This window comes from Cupressus sempervirens, chromosome 7 (assembly GCF_028749045.1).
Source record: "Cupressus sempervirens isolate cs-2001-9-10 chromosome 7, ASM2874904v1, whole genome shotgun sequence".
NCBI lineage: Eukaryota > Viridiplantae > Streptophyta > Pinopsida > Cupressales > Cupressaceae > Cupressus > Cupressus sempervirens.
In genome coordinates this window covers 151,533,101-151,544,092 of record NC_143124.1, presented here as the reverse complement: position 1 = coordinate 151,544,092, position 10,992 = coordinate 151,533,101, and the positions used below count along the sequence as shown (strand labels likewise).

At 33.8% G+C, this 10,992-nt stretch overlaps 1 protein-coding gene across 1 annotated transcript; it reads left to right on the top strand.

Moving 5' to 3' along the window:
• Positions 1-9,908: 9,908 nt before the first annotated feature.
• On the top strand, positions 9,909-10,490 carry LOC149545970 (toll/interleukin-1 receptor-like protein). Its single transcript, XM_089793869.1, has one exon. It carries the CDS (start codon positions 9,909-9,911, stop codon positions 10,488-10,490), a length of 582 nt encoding a protein of 193 aa, XP_089649995.1.
• The last annotated feature ends 502 nt before the right edge of the window (positions 10,491-10,992 follow it).

Genomic DNA, 10,992 nt, shown 5'->3' with positions numbered 1-10,992 from the left:
CCTCACAGGTTGAAGTGATTGTGGATACTTATGATCAACAGTTGCAGCAGGGTTCTTCATCAGTTGTAGAGATAGATAGTTCTTTGGGACAAGTTCTTCAACCAGTTGAGCAGGTTTTAGAGACATCACTTATTCATGGTATTGTTTCCATGCACAGCAGAAGCGTCTCATTTGTACCCTTGGCATTGTTTCTCCCTAAGGGGAGGAACACCATTTTGCAATCTTGGATCAGCTTCTTCATCGAAGCAGTCATTGTTCAACATTCTTCTTTGGGTGGGGGGGGGGGGAAGCCTATCCAATCTCTCTTCCTCTTATCATCATTCTCTTATGTATATACTAGATGTATGTCGTAAGGGGGTGGGGGGTGGTCTTGATTACTCCATCCATCCATGCATTCCCTTTATCTCTCTTTTTCGGAGAGGGTTTTTTCCCATGAGGTTTTTTCTCTTTCCCCGCTTTATAGGAGATTGCATATCATTATGTACATGGGTACCTAACATGACCTAGTAGTCGAGACCCATTCTACATTGCATCCTAGATTTCATAAGCTTAAGGGCATTCCCCTAAGTTACACTTAAGGGGGGGTGTTGGTGTAAATAAGTATTTACTTATTACACTTACTTAAGTTTACTTAGGTTAATGCATTATTTAATTATTTTGCACTATTTTATTATTATTTTAGGTGAGACACTTAGGAGTTTGTGTACTCTCATTGAGTTACACAACTCTAATTATGCACATGGTGTCTACAACACAGGAGTATGCATCATTCACTAAGTTGTCATGTTGACAACACAGTTATCCACACTCCTCATTTAGCACATGTTGTCTACAGCACTGATTTGTGTGCTACACCATTGTAGGCTTATGCTCACATCATCACACTTAATCCTATTCTCAATGGAGGATAATCCATATCTGGTGGACATGTGCCTGGTTGTATGAGATATCATGATGCTGACTTTTATGCATTCTAGAAGCTCTCCTGAGGCCTTTATATACAAGCACTCCTAGTGTACTCTCAAGTTGGCTAAGCTGGCATATTGAATGAATATCATCATTTTGATCATACTCTATCTATTTTGGTCTACTGTGTGCTTGTGTTAAGTTATTTAGTTCTTGGGTGAATTCTAACCTAAGCCAAATTCTTACAAAATAATTATTATTATTTAATACTATATAATAAATTTTAGTAAATATATATAATAATTGGTCCCCCCAATTATGCTATAACTATATTATACTAGGACTTGATACAACTTAAAAATTGGTCCCCCCTTTGAGTTTGGTAAATGAAAATCAATATTTATCTTAAAGATTGGTCCCCACACCCTTTACATTTGAATTTGATACCATAATTTGCTAACATAAATCAAATACCCATTCCCAAATCAGATACTCATTCTCAAATTAGATATCCATTCTCAAATCGGATACCCATTCTAAAATCAAATACTCAATTAGGTAAGGTATTACATTTTTGGTTTAGTACCAGGATGGATGAAAAAAAAGTCAAAGCACATTTTGAAATGCTTTTAGGCATTTCAAAACTATATGTTTTTCACATCACCGCTTTTTGGCACAACATGATCCTACACATACCCTGATAGTAGCATCATTGATACTAGATATGTGCAACCTCGTCAAGGTCTACCATATAGGAAAGTTCTCCTTGTTTAGCTTTGGTACGTGCCTCTTGTGAGTCATGATCTTTGGCTTTAAGTCCCTTCAAACTTTTCTCTGTAAGCACTAGGCTCTGATACCAATTGTTGGAAATGTTTAGAATAACTAAGAGTGAAGGGTGAATCAGTTACTCAAGGTCCATAAGTACCATTTGAATAGTTAAGCATAAACACTCACTATTTTGCTTATCCTAATGTTGCTCAGTCTCTACTATAATGATAAAATTATTTTCTCAAACATAAAATGTTTTTCTTAATTAAAATATTATCAAATATAAAAGCATATAAAGCATTCAACACAGTTTTAACACTAGGATTTTACTTGGAAACCCAATTTGAGAAAAACCACCAGCAACATGTTGCCACTTTTTCACTCTTTCAAAGTGAGCCTTGTTAGGAGCCAACCCTTTTAAAGGTTTACAATACACATTGTTAAATGTCACCTTGTTAAAAGATTTAATCACCCTATTAGGAGTGGCCTTGTTAGAGTACTTTGATCATTCCATTTAGAATTCTATCTCATTAAAGGATTTACATAGATTGTTAAGTATTCCAAATGATTATTAGGTCAACCTCTGTTAAAAAGATTTCAATACAGACTATTCACAATGATTAGAATGAAAATAGTAGGTTTTTTATCTGTATGACTACAACTCACTTTGCAAGTTCAAATCTATGTTTAATCCATGTGTTGATTCACTAAGAAGCTCCCCATGGTCATCTATGCTCTTGATTCATTTGGCAACCCTTCAAGCAATAACAACACTTAAGCCATCTGCTTAGATCTACTTATCAAAATTGGTAGCATCTACATAAGCAATCTCCTTTAGCTTCATATTCACTCACACACTCTTGTGTTCACCCTTGTGCTTCTCTCTCATACATCCTAAGTTTAGCTCCATACCTATTTAAATAGGTAACTCTTGCTTTGTCATTTTCCACGATCAATGTAGATCGTAAGATTTATGATTAGGTTCACCGTGATTCATTGTATCTATCCATTTTCTTGATCATCCGCTAGAAACTTCTCTAGAATCCGTCTATTAGGTCTTTACCTAATCCTCACCTTGAATTTAATGATTCAACTCATCAATATTATCTTCAACATGGTTTACATCTCCCCAGAAATCAACTAAGTCGGCTAGACTTCACAATTTCCTCAAATTCATTCTCAATATTATTACTCGACAAGCTAAAAATTTTGACACTCAGTCATCGTTGAATTACTTGATCATTGTAAATATATTTGCTTGGCATCAACTATCTTGCTCGGTCAATACTAATGCTCACTCAACACTAGATTTTCTTGGCACTTATTGTAACTCACTTGACACTAACATTATTCAACATTCCTTAGTCTTTTACTGTATTGCTCAGCTCAGCTTAACTTTCTTATAAACAATCATTTTGCTTTATCAAAGCCTATCTAATCAATTGTCCATTGTAGCTTTCTTATCATAACTCAACCTTTCCTCTAGGGGCTATTGTTATGAGCAATTTTTCAAATCCTCTTCATTAAAAAAGGAAATATGACATTTAAATTAGGTAGCAATATGTCTTATTAATGGATTTGACATCAATGAAAAAAACAACAATTGTTCCAATTGTATGTTTCCAATAGGAAGGTGGGAAACAAATTGAAAATAAGAACAAAAGAAAGCCCCAATGTTAGAAATAGAGGAGCCAAATTAGAAGTGGAAATCAATTGATGCAGTAAACCAAAGTGTGGGAAAATCTCATAGAAAACATGTGGAGGAACTTACTAGGAAAATGCAATGATGCACACAAGCATCTAGTAAAATTTGTGGAGTTCTAATGTCCTACAAAAAACTTATGAATAAACAGCTCCAAGGTACTATTTTTGTTAAAGAGTAATTAAACCAATTTGGAAAGGGAAAACTTATAGTGCTAAATTTTAATGGACAGAAGATGCGAACACACTTTAGGTTAGAAGCATTTGATGTACAATACTATAAATCTTTCATATTTAAAGTGATTGATGTCATGCAGATTTATGCACCAAATCACTTAGTTAATCTCTACCTCAACATAGGCAAACAATTTCTTTCAAATAACAAACTTTTATAGTGTAGCAAAGCATTTTTTTTAAAAGTCATACTTTCAAAAAATTTAATCAAATTTTCTATGATAAAAAGAACAACTACCGAAAAAATGTCAGCAACCAACATAAAAAAATTAATTTATAATTTTCAGCTTAGATTAATTTCAAAAATATTAAGTACTATAGTTTTCAATGAAATTTTTGTACATTCCCCAATTCCCAAAAGAAACACTAATGCTAAAGAGAAACTTGAAAACATTAATCTCCTGTTTAATGACAGGAACTAATTAAAAAAACAGCTTAATTTAAATCATCTCCATTATAACTAAAAAGAAGACAGAACAGAGAAAAAACAGCTTTAAACATCCACGCATCTTACAAGGTATTTATTTCCCTTCTAAATTTTTAAAAAGGCAGATTCCAGTGGAAATGGTATCAGAAATTTCAAACAAATATAAGTCTAAACATCGTTAAAGCCACCATATTTGTAATTTGACACCCAACATAGCTATTTTAATATATCAAAAACAATGCTGGATTGGATTGATGCCATCTTTATTGATATTTCTTAAATTGGCGTATTTGTCATGACAACGCCTCTCGATCGATCCAAGTTTCTTTTCTTACTCCCACCGAAGATGTTTTCTGTCGTTTACAACATAAATGAGATCTTTTCGTCGTCATTTGGCTCCTTCAACCAAAAAGTGGAATTTTAATGTTTTTCTCAACTTATGACGTCTCGTTTCATTGGTGAAAACGTCCCATAGGATTTATTAGATAAAAGATCTTTTTGATTTATTAAAAAATGTAAATGAGATAGAACGATATCATTACTGTGTGATTATTAAACAATTATTAGTTGTATCAAAACGAGCTGTGATTTGGGTAAAGTGGAGTTGCATACGCTGCTGCTGTGCAAGATGGGCGCTGGTTCTGACTAGTTGTGCAGGCAACAGAAAAACTTCAGGAGTGGAGGAATACGTTCTATGAATAGTAGTATTAACAAAGAGTGATTGTAAATACTATTTCAGAGTAATTCTTGGGAACAAGTAATTCACTCAATCACTTCAACTCTACATGTATGCCTTCGCTTTATAAGTAACGTAGTGATCAACAGTTGAACCTGTAAGCTGTTTTCTTTTCACCAGCAATGTAAGTTGTAAATTGTTTTCTTTTCAGCAACATTTTTCATATATTCTGTGTTTCATCATCTGAATGATATATGTTCAGGTGGTCGGCAATTGCTGCCAGTCTGAAAGGAAGGACAGACAACGAGATCAAGAACAGGTGGAATATCAATTGGCATACATTCAGACTTGATTTTTAGGCTTAAAGTGTTAAAATGTCAAAATTGATTTATTTTTCTACACTTAATTTCTTTCTTAATATGTAATAAATAAAGTTGTGAATGGGAATTGACCCATGACTCACCCACTACTCAACAATAGCTATGTGACCAATCCCATGTTAAGCTTGAGAGTACTGAAGCCCACTTCCTCCACAATTAAGCTGCTTACAATAATAACTTCCACTATAATGCGCTGTCATGTGCTTCTGTGTACTACAACAACACTACTCTTGAGAAACCCAACTTAATGCCTTGAGATTTAACGAGTATTTACTCCAGAGCCTTGAACCCCAAAATGAATGCAACATGTACTACTTACTTTCCATTGAGTTCTTCTATGCACATGAGTACCTCAACCAACAGAAAGAAATGTGTACCATCTTCAACAGTGAAAACAATACCAATGTAGTAGTGGATGAGAGGATGAGAATGCCCATTTGCTTGTCCTCTCGAACGGCCATATCTGAACTCACTTGAAGCGGTAAAAATAAGGCTATCATAGGAAAATGGGGAACTGGTGGTAAGACGAACCCTACTAGGAAATTATATGGCAATCACTATTCCACAATCGAACCCAAAAACAAAAGATCATTATCACAGATTGTTGAAATCTAATATCATTAATTATATAGCACTGAACTATATAATTTACACTTATGCAATGGTCTAATTGTCTATTAGTTGCAGGACACAAAAGCGAACAATAAGAATTGTTTGATATTTCAGACCAATTGGGTGCCTTCCGCTAAAAGGAAAGTCTGGGTATGGTGGGGGAGAGGGTCTTATAATGGTACGATCTCTTATGGTGTGAAAGAACAATAAGAATTGTTTGATATTTCAGACCAATTGGGTGCCTTCCGCTAAAAGGAAAGTCTGGGTATGGTGGGGGAGAGGGTCTTATAATGGTACGATCTCTTATGGTGTGAAAATACTTAGTTGTTTTTTATGATTTTTTTAAATTGTTGTGTTAATAGTTATTTTTTTAAAAAATTGTTAAATTTGAAAATGGTAATAGGTGCATGATGGCAAAACAATTTACCAATTAATTGATCATGTTTAGGATACTTCAATTAAAAAGAATGTTTGAAAAAGAATGTTATTGTAGCATTATATTTGACCTTATGAGCTTGAAACCAAATTGTGTTCATGAGGGCCTGGACAAGTAAGTTGCTCTACAAAATTGAAAGATATTTGAAATGCCCACATAGAGTTTGGAAGGCATGAGGTTAGAAAATTGTATTGTAATGACATCTCACCTAGTTTTAGTATATATTATCTATGTGTTTCCTTGTCGGAAATTGGAGACCTTACATGTTTGGAGCATCCCATCCACAAGAGTTTTGAAAAAAGAAAAGAAAAAGAAAGGTATAAAATTTTAGTTCATGTATGTATAGATTTTATGATCATATCTCATAAATCATCTTCACGGTCTTTCAATGTATTGCATTATACTAGATTCCCCTCACTAAAAAATAAATTATTTTGTTTGATATAAGATCTATTTAAGATTTAAAAACAAAAATTTAACATGTATTAGTCTATATTTATATTGTATTGCATCATTAATAATCTAGATGAAATAATAATATATTTTTTCTAAGAGTAAAAATAGGTTTTGAATGGGTCTCAAAATCTTATATATAGGTGATTTTTCATGGGATTTGAAGCCTAGAAATTTCTAGCTACAAAAGACAATTCACATACCAATAGCAGCCCCTTTAAAGACTAAAACAAATCAAACAATAAATTAAAAATACATTTAAGAGAAAGATTATTTGTAGTTAGACAAGGCCAAAGCCACTAATCCAAAGCATTTTGATAGGCTCCCCAAGCTTGAAACATTGGGTCTAGAAAAGATCCTATAATCTCCAAGTGGATTTTGAATAGGGTCCCATGACCTTCAAGTGGGTTTTGAACACGCCCACATAACCACACAAAGATAGAAGAAACCTTAACTTAGTAACTCTAGGCCAAAGAGCATGTCCCCTATGTGCATAGATATGTAGATTAAAAACTTTAAACTAAACCCACAAATGGCACACATAATCGATCCATAATGGATAGCCAATAACAAAGAGAGAAAATCCTAAGCGTGCAACTCCAAAGGGAATAAAAGAAAGTAACCTAATAACTTGCATAAAAAGACTATGTCCTTGAAAACAAATAAAACCAACAATAAGAGCCACCAAGAAAACTCCTCCAACAATATAAACAAAGAGTAGATGCCAAAAAAAAATTGTTTCCTAAAAATCTATCTTGTATGAGTTTGACTAGAAAATGTTCATGCACCGCAAAGATGTAAATGGAGTGATAAATCTATAGAGAGGAATTCTAGTAAGATGGGTTCAACCCTAATTGAAATCCTCATTTATGTCAACCTCCTAATAAACTATGACAAACTCATTCATGTTTCTATGCGAATGATTCTCACTGTCAGAAGAAACCCTTGAGCATTGAAAATTTTGCAAAACTACAACACCACCTCTACAACTAGAAAAAACATGAAAGGAGGCCTAAAGAAAAATTGGCATATAGTAGATAAGAGATTACAAAAAGTAATTTTAGCATAGCTTGAAAAGAAACCATCCTCTATGCCATGCACCCCAAGCCAAATAAAAGATATATCTTTTATTTTTTATACCTTTAGAAGACCAAATTTACCTTGGAAGACCCCCGATAAAACAAAATGGAGCACAACCCATAAAGAAATCTCCACACTAGATAAGAAGAATAGAAAAGGAAAAGAGAGGAAGATTATCAAAGGATAAGAACTAGAATTAGGAATCTCACAAAGACAAGTTACCTCAAAAGACATCAAAAAGAGAAGGCCAGTCAAAAACCAAAAACATGGGACATTATCAGTTCATTAAAGACACCACCAACACTCAAAAGATAAAATAGGGGATAATCAACCAAAAAATCCATTCCAATAGGTCTTGTTGCTAAGACAAGATCAAGATCTCCCAACATAAACAAATCCCTATAACAAAAATTAGAATCCTAGAAATCACTCACCATAGCATCTCTTCACACCAAACAAAAATTCAACAAATTCTTGAATACAACCTCCAAAAACCAAAAATACTAGCTTAAAATACCCCCACACAAGTCAAATAAACAAGAAATACTGCATGCAAGGCTACAACTAAAAGGAATGCAATCAATGATGCAACTAAACCCACCAAAGATCATCCCTCACACAAAGGCAAAACAGTGAAAGTAGGGTCCTCAAAATTATTCCACATCCACATAGAACCAATAAAAGACATTGAGTCTCATCATCCTCCTTATCTCCATCCTTGTCTTCACTCCCAACATTTGAAAATCAACCTTTTCTTATATTCTCACTCACCATTTTCCTCCCCACACCTATAGTTAAATGGAACTATTGTATTAATGAGAGAATATAAATTCATCAAATTTTATTTTAATTAATATAATAGAATTTTATATAATGACTTCTTATATTATTTTCACACTCAATTTGTCTATAGTGTGTGTATCTATTATGATAAATAATCGTACAATAAATTAGTTAGAATCATTTGGATATAGTATAACTCTAATAGGCCATTGCTCTATGTATAATATTAGTATTTAATTGGCTTATGTGTATGTACTTATTTAATAGAATACTTGGTATTGTAAAGATCATAGATCATTACCAAGGTATTTGACTACAAGTATGGTCATTGTGGATGATTAAAAACTTTGATCCCCAAGATGTGTGGTGGAATATAAATTGTATCTTCTATAATTTCCATGCTCATGTTTAGAAGGGGTAATCTCTCTCTCTCTCTCTCTCTCTCTCTCTCTCTCTCTCTCTCTCTCACACACACACACACACACACACACAAGTTATAAGCATGTAATTTTCATAAGAATTGATGTTGGGAGGGTTCAAAATAGATATGGGTGATATCTAAAAGGCTAGTTTTATATTCATCACTATCTCTCGTCATGTTTCAAATATAAGAACCATTACCATATGAATGATTTTCATAAGAATTGATGTTGGAAGGGTCCAAAATAGATATGGGTGATATCTAAAAGGCTAGTTTTATATTCATCACTATCTCTCATCATGTTTCAAATATAAGAACCATTACCATATGAACGATTTTCATAAGAATTGATGTTGGAAGGGTCCAAGATAGATATGGGTGATATCTAAAAGCCTAGTTTTATATTCATCACTATCTCTCATCATGTTTCAAATATAAGAACCATTACCATATGAATGATATTTTTATATAGAAGCATAAAAAATATTCGAAAGAAACTAATAAGATGCTACAGAAGTATTGAGACATTTTATGTATTTATTAGTATGATATTATATTTAATTTAAAACTTCAGGAAAATTTTAATATGATCTTCTTTTGTACAAGATGTGAATGTGCATTTGATTCTATTTATTCTTATTTTTAACTTGATAAGCGAGGTTATTTGATTGTTTGTATCGCCATATCATCCGTTTTACACAAAATTATTGAAAACTCCAATATGATGGGTTGGCCACAGCTGGTGACGATACTAATTACGTCTTTATTCCATGAAGTTATTCACATTGTTTTTTACCAGGAGCGCACAGATCTAAAGCTTCGTTCAAAATGTGTGAATTCTCCTATCATTCTTCTTTGATTTTCTTGTATTCTTCTCGGGTCAAATTTCAAAGCACTCCATGGCATCTACTTCTCAATTGAGCATTCGGAGTCAATCCTAGAATGAGCAAGCAAATATTGCTTCTCATGAAAAACATGAATCTTGTCCCTCTCCTTCTGGTAAACTCTCATCTCAACGCCTTTGTCAGTCCATGTTTGACTGCTTCGCTTTCTTTTCTTCCCTCTTTGTTGATCGACCAACCAATTCACTGTCATCTACACCTACAAATGTTTTTGAAGAAGTTGCAACATCTGCGCATATTTCTGGGACACCAATAACGCCAATGAAAAAGCCACCGTATGATGTATTTATTAATCACCGTGGCGTGGATGCTAAAGAGACTCTTGCGAACCTTCTCTATAATACTTTGATTGGAATGGGGTTTAGGGTTTTTCTTGATTCACAAGAGCTGGAAGTGGGGGAGTTCTTGCCTACAGCACTTGAAGCAGCTATGAGCAGTGCTAAGCTTCATATTGCAATTATTTCTGAGAACTATGCGCAATTCCCATGGTGTTTAGCAGAGCTTTCCTTTATGCTCAGAACTGGCACGAAAATTGTCCCTGTTTTCTATAATGTTCTGCCTGAGGATGTTCGACATGGTAAAGGTGTCTTTGCCGAAGCATTTTCAAGGCATGAAGACAAGGGAAGATACAGTAAAGAAAAGCTTAAGGAGTGGAAGAATGCCCTCCACCGTGTTTCATATGTGGGTCACATCATAAATACCAAGGAGTAAGTTAAAGATTCTATCCACTGCTCATTCTTCTCTTCAATTACCTTGGCATTTCTTAGTTATGGGAGCATACCTAATGTTATTGGGTGTGTTCTAGTGACGAGGGGAAGCTGCTGAAGAATATTGTAAATTGTGCTGTGAGGGTAGAATCTAAGAAAGCCTCTTTCATCAATGCTTCGTGACCGAGGTAAATCCAAATAGTTAGATTGTGGTGAATTTTCTACCTTTTTTTACAATTGTTTTCTCAATAAGGAGAAGCATGAAAATAAGATGGACAATAGATACATGTTAAGAGTTAACAATTACTTAGCAATAGATATTTTGAACATGGGAATGATTTTGCCATCAAGCATTGCTAAGTTATGGAAATACTCTTAAGACTACAGTTAGGTCTTCTTGTTAGAAAGGTCAGGGTTGTCATTGTACCAAAAGATTGACCTATCAATGCTTGAAACAAAAAAAAGTCTTATAAAACAACATGAGGCGGTTAGGTTATGTTACAAAC

What these genes read in the sequence shown, in the direction of transcription:
- LOC149545970 (XM_089793869.1), top strand. Translation starts at nt 9,909, where the DNA reads ATGTTTGACTGCTTCGCTTTCTTTTCTTCCCTCTTTGTTGATCGACCA.